The sequence below is a fragment of the Camelus bactrianus genome, chromosome 5, assembly GCF_048773025.1.
Source record: "Camelus bactrianus isolate YW-2024 breed Bactrian camel chromosome 5, ASM4877302v1, whole genome shotgun sequence".
Classification (NCBI taxonomy): Eukaryota; Metazoa; Chordata; class Mammalia; order Artiodactyla; family Camelidae; genus Camelus; species Camelus bactrianus.
In genome coordinates this window covers 95279633-95302611 of record NC_133543.1, presented here as the reverse complement: position 1 = coordinate 95302611, position 22979 = coordinate 95279633, and the positions used below count along the sequence as shown (strand labels likewise).

Below are 22979 nucleotides of genomic sequence, written 5' to 3'. Positions count from 1 at the left end.
GCTCAGAATAGTTACAAACCATCATCCAGCTCCTTCTACAATACTCTGGGTTTTCAGTCATCTTTCAAAAAGATCCACATGTTACAATATGTACAAAACAAAGATAACATTTTCTACATTCTTTTTGTTAATTAGTATTGTAAGATACTTCTCTGAAAGCCAAGAACTAATATCAAAGAATGCACTCTGAACATTTTAAAGATTACTATGTTACCACCGATTAGATTCAGCAGAATTAAAAAAGAACACCTCATCTTTCAAAATAGAAGCCAGACTTAAAGTGTTTCTTCATAAACATGCAGAAATTTAATAAATATCCTCTTAAATAATGTCTATGTTTTGAGATTAATAAGACCAATACAGAAAAACTATGAGGGCAATTAAAAAGAAACTAAAAAAAAAAAAATTCATGATAAATGGTTTGAGCAAAATGGCAAGAAAACTGGGATACAGACAGCACATACAGAAAACAAACGAGAGAGCACTATAGTTTAAACATTTCTGCTGGGAATGAAGCAAGAAAAAGATTAACTAGGAAAAAAAACTAAGGTTATAAAAGGATTTATACTGAGCACTGAAAACTTTGGAATTCCGCAGACCAGGAGTCTTCAATCACCTGCAGATCAAACTGGGCCACAGGCCTGTTTTTGTACTTCCCCTGATCATTTGGTTTATACATGTTTAAAGGGTTTTTTTTTTTAAGTTTTTTTCCAAACAAGGATATGCAACAAAGACTTTTATGCAAGTGGCTTACAAAAACTACAATATTTACTATCTGGCCCTTTACAAGAACAGTTTCCCCAACCTCTGCTACAAACAACAAGGTAATTATAGACCCTGGAATAATGAGACTTGGCCACTCAAGAATAACATTTAATATGCTGTTACTAAAATAACTGCCAAATTTTACTAGTATTATTAAAGCTCAGCATGTAGTTAAAATGCTCCAAGAGTTTAAATATATAACCTGAATATTAATGTCAATGACACTACTGCATTCTATAAAGACTGAAAAATCCCTAATGAAACCACTCTAAGCAAGAAGTTTAAAAAAATATATTGATCCTTCTCCTACAACTATCTTAGATTCTGATTTAACAAATATTTGAGTATCTCTATCATTCGACAAGAAATACGCTGGGAACGTTCACAGGTTGCCTGAGCTCAAAGCATTCCAGCCTTTCTATATTAAGATAGTGTTACTATTTTATAGCAGTAGAATTAAGGCTCAGAGGCATCCTTGTCCAATATTCTCAATTCATCAAGTCCAAATCTGAACCTTTCTTCACAAGACCACTGCACTTCAAGTAATATTTTACAAGCCTGGTGCTAATTTTATCAATTTCCCTACAGAGCTGCAGTTTAAGTTAGACTGTTTCATTTTTAATTGAACTTAAAAGGAATTAATACAACACACTTTGAAACTACATGATAGTTCCATGCAGTGACTCGAGATTCATTCAAAAGCTCATTGTCTTTGCTCTGAGAATAGCTTAGATTCTTTCTATACTGGCCTTCCACTTTATAGAGATTCTGTACTGAGAACGACCATCACTTATTACAGTTTATAATACAGGATGATTTAGGAAATAACTAGCGTCTTGTTTAACCTCATAATAGACTGAGTATATAACATATAAAATGGTGGCTAAATATTTCAGCAAAACTGTCACAGCATGTGAAGTTGGTATTTTAAATTTAGATATAAAAATAATTTTGGGGGGAGGATATAGCTCAGTGGTAGAGTACATGCTTACCATGCATGAGGTCCTGGGTTCAATCCCCAGTACCTCCACTAAAAATAAATCTAATCACAATTAACTAAGTAATTAAATGCTACTATAATTAAATGCAGCTTTTTAAAAATTATTTTAAAAAATAATAATTTTCTTTGTGGCAGTGCTTGTTTCTGATTATAAAATGGTTCCAATCTTTCTGAAAGATGCAATTCAACTGCCCAAAATGCCTGAAGAGTTATCTCATAAGATAAGGCCTATTTAAACCATAAAGCACAACTTCTTGAAAAATACTGTCTCCATAATCCCATGTATCTACAATTCCAAACTGAAGCTCCTTCTCACACTTACACCAAAATGGAACTGAAAAAAATAATTCCTATTGTCTCTCTCCCCCTCAGGCTACAAGCTGCACACAAGGGCAGGAATCACGGGCAGTGTCCCCACCACCCAAGGACAATCCCTGGCACACGGTAGGTGGTTAACAAATCTTTGCTTTAAGAAGGAAGAACGAGTCAGTCATGAACGTCAACAGAGGAAGAGCACATCTGAGGATCTGCTGTTTAAGAAGGATTTTTTTTAAAGCTATAGTTTCTGGTTTGGGGGTTATTCTAGTCTAGCATAAAGATGATCAAATACTGTCAGTCAATGCATGGTTTTATTTCTACATGTACACTGTATGTCTGTGGAGCATCAGGAGTAACCCTTTTACTCTCAGTCTGCTTCTACATTTTCCTTTTATTGACTTTAATCTACAGCACTATTTGCCAGTCTTCCTTCCATTAAGTTTGATAATCACAAGTTAACCCAATAGTGAAAGTCCTTTAACTATAGGACCATGATTTACCCACACTATCACAAAAGAGGATATATGCAAGAAAACACTAAAGATTTTTTTCCCTAAAGTAACATGATACAAAAAAAGCATTACAAGGCAATTATGCAGAAATTTTTTGCGAAATATTTTACTTTTGGAAAAAACATCAAAACCATCTCAGTAAATAATAAATAAATACAAAGTACTTTTGCTGTAAAATACTAACATCCGGCATATATGTTTTATAATCTAATAATGTATATGTCTGCTCCATATTAGTCTGAGAATACTAAAGTAGTACTCAAGTTACTTGTAAACCGTATCTGTACACCAAATGTGCTAAGTCATTGCACTGACAGTCTCAATTAATGGCCTCCCTGTATCCTTGCCCTTTGCCCTGTAAATTGGTAGTACTCTCCCACACTGGATTCTGGACATGGCAGCATGACTTTCTCTGGCAGTAAGTAGCTCACAACTGTAATGAAAGCACGTGAAACAGATTTAAGCTATACATGCAGATGATGGTAAGCAGGTTTCCCCACATACAAACATCTGTAGGAATATTCGGAGCATGTGGAATGTAGGTTAATTCTGTTCAACATATTGTGAGTCATCCAGCAATCATGGTGCTTGACTGCTTAAGCAGCAACACTCCCCAGTGACAACCAAATGTGCCCCTCAGAACATTAAAACTCCCTTGTGTGGGTAGAAGATCCAAGACTTCTGCCAGTCAGTATATACTGTCCAATCTTTTAACTTCGGCATGCACTCATTCATGCCAAGACGTATGATAGTGCCTTTTTAATCCAAAATTGACATGACTGAGTGTGGTCCTTTGCAAACTACTTAAGTATAACACATAGTGCAAATATGGCAACATAATTTGAAATGAAAAATAAAGATCTAGATACTTTTCTCTACGCATGTTACACTTAAGATTTAAATGTTTAAGATACACTGAAAATAAAGCACTTGAGATCTGTAACTTTTTTTTATCAAGTTGTGCCAATCGTCCTGCATTTCATAGTATCAATCCTCACCTTCCACACATCTCTTAAATTTTTAAGAACACAGATTCTGTTAATATTATAAAGAATCAAATATACCTAGTCCAATATTTTGATTCTAATATGTCCTTAGGGACACAAGAAAGTATATTTGTCCTCCTTAACAAGTAATTAAGTGGTTGGTATACTTTCCAGCAGTCAGAACCACTGTAAATTTCTTTTTCTTTGTGTACTTTTGTTTGCTCTGCCTTCAATATCTTTTCCTGCCGGGCTAAGTTCTAGTCATCCTTAAAAGCCAACAAATGTTTTTACTCTTCTGTGAGATCTTCCCAATCCTCTCTTTTTCACCAGAAGATTGAGTTCCTCTTCCTTATTACTTCTGAAACTTCTTATTCTTATCATTCATTATCTAACAGTGTTATAACTGCTTGTTACTTATCTGCTTCCGTAACTAGACGATGCGTTCTACGTCAGCTAAGCCTGTGTGACACTTCTGTAAACTTCACCCAAGTATCTAGGGCAGTGACTGTCATGGTAAGGGCTTTAAATGGCCTATCAATTTTCTTGACTCTTTTTAGGACTTAAAATTCATAAATCCATTGAAGTCATCTCTATTGTCCGTATTTTGTTTCTACTTTTTGATATAATGAGTTGCCTAAAATCAAGTATTTTCTTTTATATATTCTAAATTTATTTTGACGTTAGTCTTAAAAACTGTTCCTTCAGAATTCCTGTCATATACAACAACATGGATGAACTCTGAGAACATTATACTAAGTGATGTAGGCAAGTCACAGAAGAATAAACACTAAATGATTCCACTGACATGAGGTATCTAAGAGTCACACTCATGGCAACAGAAAGTAGAATGGTGGTTACTATGCAATGGACATAAAGTCCAATTACACAAGATGAGTAAGTTATAGAGCTCTATTTATAACGCTTTGCCGATAGTTAACAATACTACATGTATACTTAAAAAGTTTTTGAGAGTAAATCTCATGTTAAGAATTTACTATTAAAAAAAGTTCCTTTAATCATAGTATGTTTGGGGCAGTCTCCACCTAACTTTTATCTACTGATAGGTTTGAATGTTTTTTACTTAATTCTCCAATGGACTGTTTGTTATCTTTCCAGTTCTATTAACTTTGACTTTAACTACGATTACTGGATTTTTAATCTAAGGATAGGGTAATATTCTTTCATTTCAGACTCCATTCTGATGTCCAAAATTTTGCCTACAGGCCAAAATTCTAAAAAGTAATTTAAAGTTTGCACTTTCAGGCTAATCCCAAACTTTAGACAAACAGTTCAAATTGTCTTTTAATCTGAAAATATATTTCTACTCTTATTATCATTACACACCTTCTGCCCTTTCATTTTGTTTTAGCTTTTCCTATAAGGCACCTACATCAGTCTGAAACTTGATTACTCAAAATAATTCTTATGGGCAAAATTTGGAAACTTCAAAGTGTACGCTCACTTCCCTAAATCATTTGTTTAAAAATATTTCATATCTTGAATTTACACTTCTTTACTATTTTAGAACCAAATACACACATGCATCACAAGTAGGCAAGCAACTTTAAGATATCATCACTATCAAAGTATTAGGAAGAAAGAGAGGTAGAGTACAAAATGCCTGCATACATCTTCTGATGGCAAAAAGACTGAATCTAATACAATCTTAAGACTTAACTTCTTTTCTGTCTCCTATCAAACACATGCAACCACAATAGTACAATAAAGTAATATTTCCTTTCTAGGAAGTGATAAAACTTTCCTATTAAAAAATAGGGGCTATTGTTAATCAATTGGGTCAACTGGTTCATCCTTGACCCAAGATTATAAAATAAGCCTGCTTTCTTTGTTAATCTTTTTTTTTTTTTTTTTTAATACCAGACCACCACTTTTACTAAAGGCAAAACATGGAACTAAAGTAAGAAAGCAAAAACCAGAATGGAATTCCTGGAAGCCCATGAAAGCAGAGTACAAAGAAGTTATAACAAAAAGGAAGGAGGGGACCTCAAGTGAAAGCTGATCAAACACCCTAACGAAAGTGTACCACAGTACCACAAAGTTTATTCTCTTTTTCTCTCTCTTTTGTCTTTTAAAGCATAGACTAACAATTACTTCAATACTAGACATCCTCCAAAAGTGCCTTTTATATTCAATACTGACAAATTTTAAATACAGGTTTCACCTCAGGTTTAAGGTAAAGTATTTATGTAGTAGACATTAATTCTAAATGTTATTAAATGAGTACATTCTAAAATACCTAAATACTGAATACAAAAGTAACTTTTTTAGACAGTGAAAATGCACCATTTTAAACAACTTATTCTTTATTAAAATGACTGCCAACAAAAGTTGAAAACTGTTAAAAAAAAAAAAAAACTTACTTCATTTCCATGTTTTTGAAGGAATTCAATTTCCTGTTGTGTGAATGTTGTCATGGAGATGGATTTCACCCTGTGTGGTGGATTTAACCCTCGCCTAAAAGATAAAATATTTTACAGATTTACTATTACATACTGTAGTATTTAAAAAATTACATATCAATGTAAAACATTTTTAATTAGTATATTTAAACTTGGAACAGTGCTTCCAATCCATAAACTAAAAGTATTTAAAAATTATTTTAAACTAGTAATCCTCACAATAAATATGGCAAGGTAAATTTGGTTAGACCCACACTAAATATTGAAAGATAAACTCAAGTAACCACCTAGTTAGAAACACACAGTACCTGTAACACATGAGCTTCTAGGCAACAGAAACACTGTTTTAGATTACGTCTGACAGAAGCAGAATATGTATCTATGACCAGCTCAATGGTAAAGAATTCAAAAAGTTTCCTAAGAAAGTGTCTATGACGTGTCAAGTTTGGAGCTATACAAATATTTTAATCAAACAGTCACTACCTTTAAATTTGAGGCTGATTTTAAAAAACTGAAAATTAACCCAAAGAACCTTGAAGTTATTAACCAATAAAAAAAAAAGTTCCATCTCTCCACTGATTCAAATAAGGGTTCATAATAAAGAACATTTTCAATCACCTCAGGAGCTCTTAAGTGTTTAAAAGGAAATTGTAGGGGACACGAAGGGATTAAAGAAATACCTAGACACATGACTAAATGACTTTTAAGGCCCTTTACAACCTTGAAACCTTTTCTGTATAAATGGCCTTAAGAAGATAGTATCTCTAAGTTTCTTGATGTTTTATCATGCATATGAAGAACTAAATAGAAATGTGCTCAGAGAGTAAGAACTATTTACATTTTGTCTGTCACTAAGTGGCCTACTCTACCCACAAGAATAAGGGTTAAAAAAAAAATCTATGCATAGTAAGAAGGGATCTATGCAAAGTTTCATAAAATCAATTTGGAGTCATATCCTCCATTAAAGACCTCATTTGGAATGCAGGTTCTAGAGCAGATTATTAATATTTTTACAGAATTTGTCATAGTCATTTTGCAATCATCCATGATAATGAGAGTTAACATTGATATGTAATAATAAATAAACCAAAATTCTTCCAAAAATAATCTAGAAACATTTTTGAATAATTAAATAAGTAATAATCTAGAAATTAAAAATATTTTAACTCAAAACAGTATTTCAGAATTAACAGAAGCTCCTCAGTTTTTATATCCTGCTGACTCTCCTCCCTTCTGTCAGAGGTAGGCACACCTTTCAGATCATGCTTTAAATTACAAGTTGCACCTTATCCGTTTTACATTTCAAAGCAGAGAAACATTGGGTTTTGTCGTTCTGCTATAAGTTTTAAACTGATAAATTACTTTCCTTCCAGCTCCTGGTAAGTCACAAAATACAGAAACACAAGACTGCACAGTACAAGAAAATGAACACAGTAATTTCATCCCAGTAAAACTTTCAAGCTTAACTATAAAGAAAAAAAGTACAGTATGAATTACTTTCAAGTACCTTTACAACTAGCAATCACAAATTAAGACTTTAAAGGTATCTTCTAAACTTCCAAAAGTGAAAACTTGGGAAAGTCATTATTCCTTTAAAGCATGACATTTTGTTTTCCAATTCATCCGTATCATGGGAATAAGATTAAATTCATCATTTTCAGGGAAGCTTATTAATTTATGATATTTATTTATTTATGTCCTATCTTACAATTTAAGAAGGAATTAACTTATTAGCGTTCTCTCATTCCTCTGCTCCCTCCCTATCAATTAGCAACTTTGTCTTTCCTTATTCCCTGATACCAACTCCTTGTTCCAGCCAACTCTCTACTCTTCCACCTCCCTTAGAGTATCCTTTTAAAAAATGGAAAACGCAAAGGAATAACTTTCTAATCAGGAAGTGTCAAGCACTGCTACAAGGATGTTTGTTTTGGGTAAGAAATTCTGGAACAATTGAGTTGTATCCCTTTACTTCTCAAATCATTACATGAGGGAACTCCTGGACTCTTGTCAAGTTGTACTCTACAGATGTAATCTCATGAAAGCACAGCAGTGTAGAGCTCATTCCCTCTTACATCTCAAGGCCCATCCATGTCACAAGGTCCATTTCTGCATAAAGAATGTATTCATATTACTTAAATAAGTGAACAAAATTTTGCAGTTATGAAACAAACACAACCGGAACATATTCATAACCAAAATATGAAAGGATATTTTTCCAAAGTAACAGGAACACTTATTACAGTTTCTTTAAATGAGCTCTTTCAGTGCACTCAAAACAGGAATCAATTTACAAAACTGGTAGATGATTTTGCAAGGCCACATACTTACATAAATTGAGTAACTCCAAACTTTTACATTTGTTCATGTTGCTTTCTCTAATTGCTCTTTTATATTCCATTAATTCTGGTAGATTAATTGTATTTTCAGGGCAAGAATTGTTCCTTTTTTAGCCTCCAAAAGCTTTGTACATGGATACTACATGTTTATAAAAGTTTAGTTAAAATAAAAAAAATCAAAGGCCATCTCTATATCAATCTCTTAAGAATGCAGAATGAGTCTGCAGTGAAAATGAATAGCCTCATACACTATTATGACAGTAGGAAAAATTCACCAACCTGTATCAAAAACCTCATTCATGCCTTATGATCAAGTAACAGCCTTTTACGAATCTATTCTTTAGAATCTTAAGCTTAACTATGTACAAGATGTTCATCAAACATTATCCATGATAGAAAAATAATAAACATTTCATTATCAAAGGGGAAGTGGTTAAATAAGTGACAGCAAAACTGAGTAACTATGCATACTTATGCTTATGCTTTAATTTTTTAAAGATGAGAATTATAGTTTTCTCAAAACTGTATTAAAATAACTGCAAAGAAATCAAACATCCCAAAATGTTAAGTCTTTGCCTATAGATGATGGGACTGAATGACTTTTTTTCTACTTATAATTTTCTATTCTCTCCAAGTTTTCCACAATGAATTTACATTATTCTGTAACAGAAAAAAAAGCAAAAAAAAAAAATGGACAATTCAATTAACTATTTGTAGTCAAAAAATATGGACTTTTAGCACTGGATATGAATGTCTCTTGAAGAATTAAAGAAAGAAAATGAAAGAGAATTTTTTCCTTTCCAAGGCTTTCTCTCAGTTTTTTTAAAAAAACCCTAGAAAACTTTCCTCCCAAATATACCTACCAGCATCAACAATTTATATTCACTTCATTTCTCTAAAATCAGGCACTACTGACATTTTGGGCCAGAGAATTCTTTATCATGAGGGGGCTGTCCTGGGCACTGTAGGATGCAGGGCAGCACCCCAGCCTCTACCCACTAAATGCTGGTGGCATTCCCATGCCAGCGAGATAATGAAAAATTCACCCCAATTCCAACAAAAATTTTACATTTTCCCATAACTTTATTATTTCCAGAATAACAGAAAATAGAAATGAATACTTCTTTCTATAAAAGTATAAATAACAAAGTACACAATTTAAAGTTTACATTGTATATGTTAAAATTTAAACTAGAAAAGACTAAGGAAAGTGTCCACAAAAAATAACCAAGAATAAACTATATAATATCAAAGACACTTAACACAAATTGGTAGGCAAAATATAAGTTAATAAGGCAGAAGGACATTAATATTTATAAAATACCTAGACTGGTACTTTCGGCAGACTAAATATTTTGAAAAGGTTCCTCTGCTAAAATGATACTTCATAAATAATTAAAAAAGAAAAGAAAATCATAATTGTTAACATTTCTAGAAAGTAAGGGAAATCTCTAAGGACCCCCTCTTAGTAAAAGAAAAAAAGACAAAAAAATAAAAAACTGAGCTGAAAACGGAAGAGTAGCCCATGTTATACAAAAATTTTAATGTTGCTCAGATGGCAATTAACAACAATAGCTAAGACAAGATGAGAGAGGTAAACCTGAGAAATCCCTGTTAAACCTAAGACCCTGGATGGAGAATTAAGTAGCTTCAGGTTGGTAGTATCCCTAGCTTCCAGCAAAAGAAAATGAAAATTCACTCAAAAGAAATGCATTTCTAATTTCTAATTTCTGCTATCAGGCTCTGGAAATACTAAATTCAATAAAAGATGAGATTAACAATAAAAATCATCACAAAACAACAAATCACTAAGCTTACATCAGTAGAAATAATCGATTTATATCACCTCTCCCTAAGGCTTTAGTAATCAAATACAAAATATAAACACAGCATATAGGAAATGTTAAAATAAACAAAAGATGGAACAAAAATATGTGATTATCAGAATAAACAGGCAAATTTAAAAGTCAGAACTTTTAGAAATGAAAAATTATTAATGTGGAAATTAAAAATTCAACACATCAGTTAAAGAGCAGATTAGACACACAAAAAGAGAGAACTGGTGAATTAGAAGACAGAAAGAGGAAATAATCCAAAAAGCTGCAAAGGCACATAAGGAGACAGAAGAGACAAGGGTTTTTAGAAAAAAAAAAAAAAAAAAAAAACAGGGGGGAGGGGTGGCTATTACAAGGTCTAATAAATAATTTTGCTTTTGAGAGACAGAACTGAAATAATGAAGGAGAGGCAATATTTGAAGAGACAACTGGCTGAGATTTTTCAGAGCAAATGAAAGTCATGCATCTATAGATGCAGGAAGAACAGCTTATCAAAATCAGGACAAATAAAATTCATACTTAGAAACATTTTGTTGAAACTTCAAAGATAAAGAGAACACCTTAAAAGCAATCAGAAAGAAAAGACAAAGGAAACAAGATCTGACTGAAAGTGGACTTCTCAACAGAAACAAGAGAACAGTGGAAAATTATCTTTAAGTGGTAAGAAAAAAATGACAGTTGTGAGCCCAGCAAAAATACCTTTGAAGTGTAGGATAAAAATGTTATTTTCAGATAAACAGAAACTGCAGTGTGCCCCCAGGAGATCTTCACTAAGGAAACATACAGTTGGCCCTCGGTATCCAGGGATTCAACTAACTGTAGATCAAAATATTGTAGAAAAAAACTCCAGAAAGTTCCAAAAAGCAAATTTTGATTTTTCCATGTGCCTGGCAACTATTTACACAGAATTCACTTTACATTTACAACTATTTACTTAGTATTCACAGTGTGCTAGGAACTATAATTAGAAATGATTTAAAGTATACAGAACAAAGTGTGTAAATTATATGCACCTTACATAAGGCACTTGAGTATCCTTGAATTTGGACGTCTGTGGGGCATCCTAGAATCAATCCCCCACACGTACCGAGGGATAACTGTATACTGTATACATTTTAAGAAGAAAAATGACAAGAAGGCCCTGAGATGCAAAGAAGTGAGCAAAGAAAAGAGCAAAGAAACTGGGAATGTGTTGGCAAACCTAAACAAAAATCACCTGATTTCAAAACATCCTATTTATGGTGGCAGAGAGGGAGTAAATTTAACATTCTGACCACAATAGTATATAAGGGAGACTACCTTGTATTTTTAAAGCACTTGTATTATTAGGGGAAGGTTAAAATACTGATTAACTATAGAATGTTATTATGGAGAAAAAAAATTTCAATGCTGATCATAAAATAACACGGAATTTATATCTTCCAAACCAGTATAAAGGGGACATCAAATCAAACAATAACACTTTCATTTTTAAAATAAAATTAAACTTACCATATGACCTAATAATTCTACCCCTAATATTTACCCAGGTGAAACAAAAACGTGTTCACCCAGAAATCTGTATATAAATAGCTGTATGAAACAACTGAGTTGTTTTATTATGTACATCAAAAACTACAGATAGCCCAAATGTCCCTCAAATGAAAAATGAGTAAACACACAATGAAATATTACTCAGCAATAAGGAGAAATGAACTACTAGAATATATAACAACTAACCTGAATTAATCTTAAAGGTACTATGCTAAGTAAAGAAGGCAGTCTAAAAAGGCTATATATACTGTATGATTCCATTTACATGAAACTTCCAGAAAGAAAAACTATATTGTTAGAAAACAGACCAGTAGTGGCCAGGGGTTAAGAAAAGACAAGGGTTAAGAAGAGTCTTGAGGAGTGACTGAACAGTTCTGTTCCACGTTCTGACTGTGGTGGTAGTTACATGAATCTATACAGGTGTTAAGACTCAGAACTGTGCAACAAAAGTCAGTGTTAACGTATGTCAACTTAAGATTCAATGTTACTATCTACAGTAACCACATTTTTTACACAAATTACAATAAATTTTTCTCATTAGCAGATCATATTCTCCATCTACCAAGTTTGATCACTTGAATGAAATCCTCAATCAAAACTGAATTATTTATCTAGTTATTTGTAAGGTGTATTCCTGGAAGTTGGTGCCACTTCCTCTTTTTTTGCTAAGCCTAGTCTAGCTGTCATGTGAATTCAGTGTTTATAAAACACTCTACTGTAATGACATTAGTCATAACTATTGGATGAAAGTGTTAGGCAAGTAAACCACATCATTTTTACAGTGCCAATACTGAAGTACCACCCATTCTGTATCCTAAAACACACATTCTAAGTCTCCAGTTTTGTGAAAAAAATAAATTAATGACTCATTTAATAACAGCAGTATTGATATTTTGAAAGCATGTTTCCCAGTTAATTGGTTTCAAGAAATTCCAAAGTCACCTACTGGTGGAGCCCAATATGTTTTTGCAGTATAATTAAGTCATATGCAGATCCCCACGAGTTTTAGTTTTAACGACCACCACCCAGGTACGACTGCAACCAGATGGTGTGACTCATTCCATATGTACACCAGTATGCTACTCTTAACTATGTCTCAAACACTCTTGCAAATAGCCATTTGTTCAACTCAAATAACAATGCATGCTGGATGAATAAGAAAGCTTATTTATTTAGCTAGTTTTATTAACTGTTTTTCTCCTGCCGGGGGAAAAGCCAGTTAAATTTTTTATTAAGCTGTGGAAATTTATGTGACTGTTAATGTTGGCATAAAGTAATAAAGCTAATTTGACATTTAGATCTATCCCAATCCTAGTTACTTAGTAAAAATATTACATACGATGTTTCACATTATAAAAATAATACATTTAAAATCTACAACAGATAGAAGACGCCTTTAACAGGTTATCAAAAATCTACAGACTTTTGATGACAAGATACTGCATGTGTTAGATAGTCCAAAATATTAATCTTCCAGACCCCAAAGTTAAAACACTGAAAATACACACACATAATCTATGTGCAAGCCATAATTGTTATTCTGGGGTTTTATTTTTGAAAGTCAGAAATACTACACTGTAAGGTCCTTGTAACATTTAGGGCAAGCACCTAAAAAAATAATACCCAAGTAACAATTTAAACCTAATTAAGGTATTCCAGATAAAAGCCAAAAATGTCTCCACTACCTCGCTAAACTCCACTGAGCTGATAGTAAAGAAATAAAACAGCAGTAACCCACAAAGAGTGACAGAGAACAAGGGAGCAACCCAAAGGCACACTACAGTTCTCTCATAACAAAACCTAGAAAATACAGCAGCAGTAACTGAATTTGCAAAGAAGAGAAAGCCAAAGTATAAGCCCTTGCAGAGGTGGGAGAAGCCAACTAAAAGGTAACTCCCACCACAGAGCCCCTGAAAGATTCACAAAAGGAATCAAGCCACAGGCTGGGGGGATTTACATAGGGTCAAAAGTAGATTCCCAGCTCCCCAACATCCAAAAGACTCCTCCAAGCACCAGGCAGAAGTCTGAGGGAAAACTTAATCTGAAGAGACTATACCAAGTAGACTCTGGACTCAAGCACAGCTGCGGACTGCTGCTGGGCGCTACGCTGAAAACGGGGGCTTATCTGAGACCCTGCGCACTGAATGACAGATTCTATGCCCCCAGTTGCCTCCCTCATCTTGGTTCCTAGAAAAATGGCAGCCAGGCTTTTTAATAAAACACAAGAAGTTGGAGAAAACATCTCTGAACTAAAAAAAATGTGTGAGTTTCCAAGCGAACAAGTACAAAAAAATGTCTAAGTCATTGAACAAAAAGACTTAAACCAAAATAATTCAATGTAAGTTTCAGAATAGCAGGGGCTATATACTCCCAAAGAAGGAGTGGAAAATGGGGCACAAAAGATGAGTAATAAGAACGGCATCAAATTTCTCAATAGCAATACTGAAGGTTTAAAGACAATGAAGCGATGCCATAAAAATTCCAAGGGTAAAATATTTTCACCTTTGTGAATGCAGACAAACTGGTAATTTAAAAATGAAGGCAGAATAAGACATTTTCAGCCATCCAGCTCTCAAAAATGATCTCCCATTAACCTTTAATCAGGAGGCTAATGGAAATGTGGGGGTCCTGGAAAGAGAGGGTTCAACACAGGTTAGGCATAAAGGGAATTTCCAGAAAGAAGGCAGAAGAAAAGTCTCAGGATGACAGCTGCAGAGCAGGCCCAGAGAGCAGCACTTCCAGACCAGAGGATGACAGAAGTACCCAGGACACAGGAAAACCAAACACCTGACGCATCTGATCATACTGAAAAAGTTTTCTACCTCAGCCAGGGATAACTTACCTGAGGATACATTAATGATATGTGCATGGAAAACAGAGCAAATGAAGAAAACTACACAATTATAAACTTCAGGGGGAAAGGGTTGTACAAGAAAGAAAACATATCAGTAATATACTACATAACTTAGCTGAGAACAGTATGCACATAATGCAATAAAAACTAAGTATTTAATCAAAAATTGTGATAGTATATTGAAGGAACAGATGCAGAGTATAGCTGGAGAGGGTGAGAAGAATGTTAAGAGGGCCAAAGCCTTATCTTTCCCCTTGTACAGTACAGAAGTCAACAGATAAAAGCCAAAATTAAATAAATAAATAAATAAATAAATAAATAAATAAATAAATAAATAAATAAATAAATAAATAAATAGCTGTAAGCATGTTAGAAATACTAAGGTAAATATAGAAGGGAACAGACAAGAGTTCAAAGTCACTGTCTATGGTTATCAGAAATGGAGGAAGAAAACAGGTGAATGCTGTTGATCATTGTAAGCCTTTGATTTTTAAAGGCACTTGCTTTATGTGCATGTATTCTTCTGATTAAAACTAAAAAACTGAATTAAAAAGTAAACATAAAAAAGAATAAAAAATAAAGTTCTTTCTTTTCAAAATCAAATTTAACTGACATATATATGGGGGGGAGGCTGTTTTCTTAAAACATGAGAAATTTTTTAAATTTCAAAAATATCTAGACTTTACTGACACTAGTAATGTTTTTTATAGAAGTACCTAACTGAAAACAACTGTTCCAAGTTAGAGCCAAGATTCATAAAGAAAAATTTGAAGAAAAAAAGAGGAAGTTTTCACATCTTCCCACATTATTAGTTCTGCTGATTTTCGTACTTCCCCCATCAAAGATCTTGCAAAATTAACCAAAAAAATGGGGGAAGAACAAGAATTTTTAGAATCTGACACAAGGAAAAGTCCTCTTCCTTTTCTAAACATCTATGTTTCTCTATAACTTCCACATCTGGTCTTATATCTCCCCCTGCAGAACAAACCTATTACCTCTTCCACATAAAGGCCTTAAACTACCCAAAGATAGTGACCATATGTACCGCTCCCCATCCCCACCCCATAGTCTTTTCTTTTTTAAGCTAACAATACTCTGGTCCCTGCAAATATTCCTGTTACACAGAATTTCAACTCTCCTCATCATCCTAATCAAATTCCTTACACAATGATCTAGTTTGTTAATTCACTCATAAAATAAGCAACTAGAATACAAGCAAAGTGTAATTATTATGACTTCCCTCCCTCTAAAAAACAGCTATGGTACCAATCAAAAAGAGACTGTCTTACTCAAGAGTCTTTGGAAAAATACAACGTTCTAACTTAAAAAACAAACAAAAACTCATTCATCGTATTTCAAACAAATCAAATAAGGTTCCCATCCCTATTCTAAGTTAAAGAATTTGATTCTAATCACTGTCCAACCAGGTGTCTCTATGGCAACAGCTCTCATGTGTGAGGCTGTTAAGGTTGTCACGAGGAACCTGCTATTAACAAAGTACCTGAGATTATGAATTTTTTATACACACTAGAGGAATCCAAAATGTATATTCCTGGACAATCATGATCTGACTACAGGGACTGGGAAATGCATTACTGAGTGGGAGAAAACATGGGAAGGGTAACGGCACCTCGTCCCGATTATTTGCACAGAAGCTTCTCAAGACTGTGAGCATTATTGAGAGTTACAAACAAGGCAACCATGGCCATCATTAATCCACCAAACGTCATCAATAAATAAAGGTACGGATTACATTAAAAAAAAAATGTGAGCATTATGCACGTTGCACAGAAAAGACTAAAAATGATCAGCCTGGGGTTTTGCTTGTCTTCCAGTGTACTGAAATAGACACAGAGGTCTAAAGAGGCAATAAGTTTTAAATTGAGGTCCAGAGGTCGGCAGGTTCCTTAAAAGAATGTTTCAATTCTTTTTACTTCTAATCCAACATGCTAATAATATTTAAACTTTTAACACAAATTTAATCCAGGTAAGTTGTACAACCACTACTTTAAAACTGACTAAAGGTCAGTGTTTACAATCACACTGAGCCACAATCATAGACAAATGAGAGAAGAAAAGAGATGAACTTGAGAGGAAATGCCTTGGTAACAAGTTAAGATCAAACGATGTCACCAACCCATTTGTCAAAGTCTTCCAAGGACAGAAGGTGTTCACAAGTACCTCAGAAGAGTCTCTCTTAATCAGTTTGCTGGATGAATCCATGTTTGTCCTTCCTGCTGAAAAACCTCCAGCAAACACCTACTGCACAATAAACATTCATGCTAGAAGGCCCTCTCTCCTGTTCCTTCCGACTGAGTTTTATGCCTATCAAGGGCAGTCTGGTATAATACTTGGTAATACAGTTCGTATAGTATTTGGTAAACACATAAATTAATTAAATATTATGTAAAACAATGACACATGAGTGAGAATTGTTTCCATGAAAACTAAGTGAAGTCTTTTAAAAACTGAGTCACTATGAAAAACTGATATTTAACTGATATTAACAAAAACTATAAAAGATCTACACTGAAAAAAAAAGATCAAGAACAATTCTACACTCAGAAAATGGCTTTAAAAGTAACTTAACATTCTAAAAATCTTATGTAACACAAAGTAAATCTAAGTTATATTGCGGGGACAGAGCATCTAATCAGCAGAACCATATTCAAAGAAATGCCCTAAGTGTTACATAAGAGCTCTGCAAAATTGACAATTATATGTTAAAATCTAAAAATCTAAGTTTGATGTGTGTGTGTATGTTATCTTTCTTATGACTGCTTGCCTTCGTTGCCTTTTTTGATAAATCTAACCACTATCAACCCTGAATGCATAGGATAAGGGGTTTTAATTACAGTTCAACACAGAAAATAGCAAAATAATTCATGGCAGTACAGATGTGCCAAATTAAAAAAAATCAGTAACAGAACTGGTCAGCACCATATCTCATTCCACTCACAATACATAACAGTAGCTTCTGAATAAAATTCAAAGTAAATAATATACATTTGAAGCTAATCAAAGCTACAATTTTAAAAAAGCATGACATAACCATAAAACAAAAATGCATGATACACCCATAAACTACCTGTCCTGCATTTGAAAACCCAATGAAGTAAAATCTACCATTTAAATCCCTCAAGTACAGAATTCACAACAATTTACAATAAATATTGTAAATAAGAATATAAGCTAATTTTATAATTTAAAGTTTTGGTAGGTAACAGTACATTCCTAATAGGATTTTTTTTTTAGTATCTTAATTGGGGGGGGGGGTTAGGTTGGTTTATTTCTTTGTTTGTTGGCTTATTTATTTTAATGGAGGTACTGGGGATTGAATCCAGGACTTTGTGCATGCTAAGCACACACTCTACTACTGAACTACACCCTCCCCTTTTCTCATATGTTTCTTACTAGAATAATGTCTGACACATAGCAAACATTCAGTAACTGTAACCAGTAATTATTACCTTATTTTTCATTTCAATAAATATTTTATTGTATCCCCAACACATGTACTAGTGCCTGGACTTAAATGAGTAACTGTTTTAAAAAAAAAAAAAAAAAAAAACCTCTATCCTGCACAATTCAAACAGTATCAAAAAGTTTTCCCACTTACACTAAATTGAAATTGTACTATGCTGTCAAAATCTCTCACTGAATATAGTCACGTTATGAGTACTAAAAAAAAAAAAGGAATTAAGAATATAAATCACTGCCCACTGTGACCTCATGTGGTACTGAATATTGCAATCCACTCTAACATTCGTAATGGCATAAAAACAAATTAAATGCCTCTTTCCATCTCTCCAACTTTAATTTTTAAGTTTAAATTCTTATAATAAAGACTCACTATAGAGTCAAAATGCACACAAAACTAATAGAGTGTAAGTTACTATCTGGTTACTTTTATCCACCTGTGAAATTCCAAGTTTGAATGCACTCACTGTCCACATAAAATAGCTGGTATTAAGGAGGAAAATGTGTTTCTCAAATGTTATTTAAATTCTCTCTGAAAAGTTTATGAATCATTCTTTAAGGATAAGACAATTATCTTGTTATTTACGAATTACACTAATGTTAACAATCTCCACAAAACAAATAATTTGGCCTAAACCTAGTACTTAAATTAACTAAAAGTTCTTTTACATGAAGGCAGTATTTTATTGTTGGCTGTAATGGAGTGCCATTCATAATTCTAAGTACTTCTGTAGACAGAAAAAGAGTGATAAGTCAATGTTAGAACACCCTCATTCTACCTCAGTGACAGTTTAACTGCATCTAAATCTAAGGTCTATTTTAAAGTTTCACAATATGAATTCAGTTACATATTCAGAATGAACATCATACAAGCATGGAGTACAGTCATCTGAAAAAAAAAAGATTAGCGGAGTCTAGTAATATAAACAAGATGCTTGTTCAATTTATTTAAACAATGATACTACTAAATAAATGATAAAAGGCATGTGACCATCCTAAAATTCTTAACAGTAGATATGACTATCCTAAAATCTAAAATTCTTAATAGTAGATACCATTTACTGTGTATCAGCATTTTCCTGGCACATTAAGGTTTCTGAGTGGCAGCTCGCATACCTTATTTCATATTTGTGTATACACTGCTTAGCCCCATCCTCAAAATAATACATGTTCAATATTCAATGAATTGTACCACTTAATCCTCAGAACAACCTTAAGCTATTTATTGTCATCTTATCACAAATAAAGTGAGGTTGAGAGAATGGATCCAAGTCAACCTACAGACAGCAGCCCTGTTTAATACTTTGCCCAAAGTCACAAAGCTAGTGGTGTCAAAATCTGACTTCAAAATTCATATTCTTTCAATTATACCATGTCATCTAAATAACAAAAGCATAATTATTCTTAAATTCAATAGTTGTATTATTCTTCAATTATTTTCCTGCATTATTGCTTTTCAAAGAAAAAATCTTCAGGATGTATCATCCCTTCAGTATTTCTACAGTAGACATTTGATCTGGCATCCAATCTTTCCTTCACTAGGATCCCAGATTTCTGATTTGGGAACTCTGATAGGGGATCCCTATTGTTCCAATGATATCATCACAGAACATGAGTTCACTGAGGGCACTGGTTCAAGGCAGCCATATGAGGGAAATCTAGGCAACATCACAAAGCCACTGGATAAACTCTTTAAAAACAAACAATAGAGGGGATGGGAGAGCTCAGTGGTAGAGCATGTGCTTAGCATGCACCAGGTCATGGGTTCAATCCCCAGTACTTCCATTAAAATAAACAAACCAACCTAACTAATCTACATCCAAAATGTGTAAGGTAAACCTTATCCTCATCTTTTCATGAGAAAATTCAAACTGAAAGAGACTGAGCAACATTCTCAATACTACTCAGCTAGTAAGTGGGGTCGGGATTCAAAACCAGGTTTATCTTGCTCCTAAAAACTTGTTCTTTCAACTACATGAAACTGCCTGCCATGTGGATCTTGTCTTTAAAGGTCTTTGCTCAGGCATCAAATCTCTGAAGCTTTCCCTAACTATTTATGTATTTCAGGGATAGCTCATTCAAAGAAATGAAATTCTACAATGTATCATGACTATGTTTACATACTTAGAATCAAGCTCCTTAAGGATAGCCGGATCCAAATAGAACTAACGCCTCCCACAGTATGGTGACACAGGCCAAGTGAGCAAAGATACTTGTTGACCCACCAGTCAACAGAGATATGGAGTCCCATCTATTAGAGATGAAATTCCATTAAAATGAACAATTGTCATTATACTGAGATATCCTTTTGCATATGTTTCTGAAATGTAGAATCTAGGAAGCAATTTGTAAATATTTCTTGATATTACATATTTGCTGTAAAAAACTAAATTTATCATTATAAAGGGCTACAAAGAAATGTCAGAAATCCCAGATCAATGGATATATATATTTTTTCAAAGCAAATACTTTAAATGTATCAAAGGACCTTGTGTTTAGTAAAAACAGGACATACTTATTACTCTCATAATAAAAGTCAAGTGTACTTTAAACAAATTGGACTACTGGCTTCATTTTAGAAATAAAGTTGCCCAACACCACCTTTATTTGTAAATGAAGAGCATGAACCGGACTATCTCCTAGATACCACCTCGCTCTGTAATTCTGCTGTAATTCAGTAACATCAGTGATTATCAGCTTCTCTGAGTGCTTTCATGACTCTACAATCTATAAGTAACCTCTTAGACAAGGTCTCTCCTATCATACTATTTTAGTGCATACTTACCCGTGACATTTTTCTCATTTATTCATTGTGTCACCATCTCCCCCACTAGAATGTAAGCACCAAGAGAATGATTTTGCTGTATTCATCCCAAGGCTTCACAAAGAACCTAGTAGGTACCCAATAAATGTTCACTGAGAAAAAATAACAGGGTTTAAAACTAATAACTTGCCCAACTTAAGAAAAAAGCAAATCGTACTACTGGGCATGCCTCGCATTTTCCAAGTATGAGTTTTATATATTATATACTTTGTCTCAGTATTAACCTTATAAAGTTTTTTTTGGGGGGAGGGTACCATTATTTGAAGAAATGGTACAAATGAAAGAAGTTAAGTAGATGTTTGGCACAACAAAGATTTTAATTTAGAAGCCTGAATTTTATTAATTTAGCAACTACCACTTCGTCAATAACTTACTTTGATTACAAGATAATTAGTACATAAAAACAACATATAAGGTTCGAAAATCATCTGTAAACTCTCCAAAAAAAAAAAAAACTTCAATCACAGCAAAAAAAAAAAAAAAAGTCTTATCAAAATAAAGCTTAATGAAGCAAAGAAGAACAAATACAAACCGTTCCAGTACTTCAAGACGGTAGTCTTAAAATAATGTTGTCTTTTCATCTCTCCCCATTCCTGTACACGGCCAGGACACTTGGGCATTGATGGAGAAATCTCACAGATATTCCCACCATATTAACAATGACACAGCTCCCACTTATTTCCATTAAAACTTTCCCCAAACTCCTCAAGACTCTCTTTAGACCACAAAGCTAAAGCCCCCACAACCTAACCTCTGCTTTCTCTGCCTCCCTCTCCTGCAATTAAGCCTAACTTTTCCCTTGGGATTCACATCTCTGCCATCAAAACATTTTAACCCTCTACTATTTCTAAGCGCCGGCGTTCTCACTCGCGACCCGAAGGAAAAAACCCAGGCTAAGCGTCCCTGCTCTCTCACCCCAACTTCTCCCCCGACCCCCACTACCGGCGCCCGGCAGGTGCCTCGCTCGGGACCGCCGCGCCCCTGCGCCGAGAGGCGGGGCACACAAAGGACCCGCACAGCCCTCCCCAGCCTCCTCCCGTCTCTCCCCTGCAGCCCCGCCGAGTCAGCGCCAGGGAGAGCCGAGGCCCGAGGCCCGAGGGAGGCGGCGAGGGCTCCGCGGGGACCTTAGAGACTGACCCGGGGCGCCCCCGCCTGACCCCACTCCACCCCCACGCCCCACCCACAAAGGCTGCCGGGCCTGGACCCTCGCCCGGAGAAATCGAAAGCGCATCCCCGGCCCGGCGGCCCGGGCCCAACGCATCCCGCCCCCCGGCCCCGGCCCCGGCCCCGGCCCCGGCCGCCCCCGCCTCCGCGAGCCCGCGCCCCAACCGCCGCCCCGGCCCGACCCCCGCAGGGCCTCCGCCCCGCCGCCCGCCGCCCGCGCCCCACGCCCGGGGAAGGGCCCCCCGCCTTTCCCGGCGGCCCCGCACTCACAGGCTGCCGGAGCAGGAGGTACACACGAAGGAGCCGACCGTCATGTTCACGTAGGTGGGGCCGCGCTGGTCGCAGTCAAAGCACTTTCGGTTGTGCGGGAGGCCGGTCATGTCCCGCAGCATCTTCAGGTGCTTCTCCTCCTGCTTCCGCTTCGCGCTGGCCGCCATGGCCGCGGCGCCGAGGGAGGAGGCCGGCAGGGCCGGGAGCCGGGCGGCGCTGCGCCGGGGACCCGCGGTCCCACCGGCCGCCCTGGCCGCGGCCGCCGCCCTCCGTCAGCGCGCGCCGCCCGCGCGGTACCGGCCGCCGCGGCTCGACTCGACTGCGCTGGGCGCGGCGCGGGGCGAAGCGGCGCGAGCGCTGCGGAGCGCGGGCTGACGGGCCACACCAACCGGCCCGGCCGGGACAACCGCCGCCACCGCCGCCACCTTCCCGACTTCTCCTGAGGGGAAAAGACGAGGAAGGGGGACGGCAAGAGGAGGCCCGCCCCGGGCGGCCGGAGGCCAAGCATCGGATGGCGCCCCCTGCTGGCCAGGAGGAGTTACTGCTGCGACGCTGACAGTGCCAAGCACATTACTTGGGACTCAGTACCCTTGCCCTTCCTGTTCCCTCTACAGCAGGGTTTCTCAACCGTACCCCTACCGACATTTTGGAGTAGATAATTTTGGGGAGTGGGGGCTATCCT

The 22979-nt window shown here is 35.8% G+C and overlaps 1 protein-coding gene and 1 non-coding gene across 14 annotated transcripts in view; one reads left to right on the top strand and one right to left on the bottom strand.

Annotated features, from left to right (window-relative positions):
- The window catches only part of AGFG1 (ArfGAP with FG repeats 1), a 70308-nt gene extending 47561 nt beyond the window's left edge, over positions 1-22747 (bottom strand). For 4 of the 13 annotated variants that reach the window (XM_074364423.1, XM_074364424.1, XM_074364428.1 and 1 more), the window contains exons 1-2: positions 22298-22745; positions 5963-6056 (exon numbers count right to left, since the gene is read on the bottom strand). In XM_074364423.1, coding sequence (XP_074220524.1) covers positions 5963-6056; positions 22298-22464 — 261 coding nt within the window. In that variant the 5' untranslated portion in view covers positions 22465-22745. Of the gene's footprint in view, positions 1-5962; positions 6057-21395; positions 21890-22297 lie in introns of those variants that run through there. The other 9 variants (XM_074364426.1, XM_074364433.1, XM_074364429.1 and 6 more) reach the window with 7 other exon arrangements.
- TRNAG-ACC (transfer RNA glycine (anticodon ACC)) lies at positions 1723-1795 on the top strand. Its single transcript has one exon. It is a non-coding gene; the product is annotated as a tRNA-Gly (tRNA).
- Positions 22748-22979: the final 232 nt, after the last annotated feature.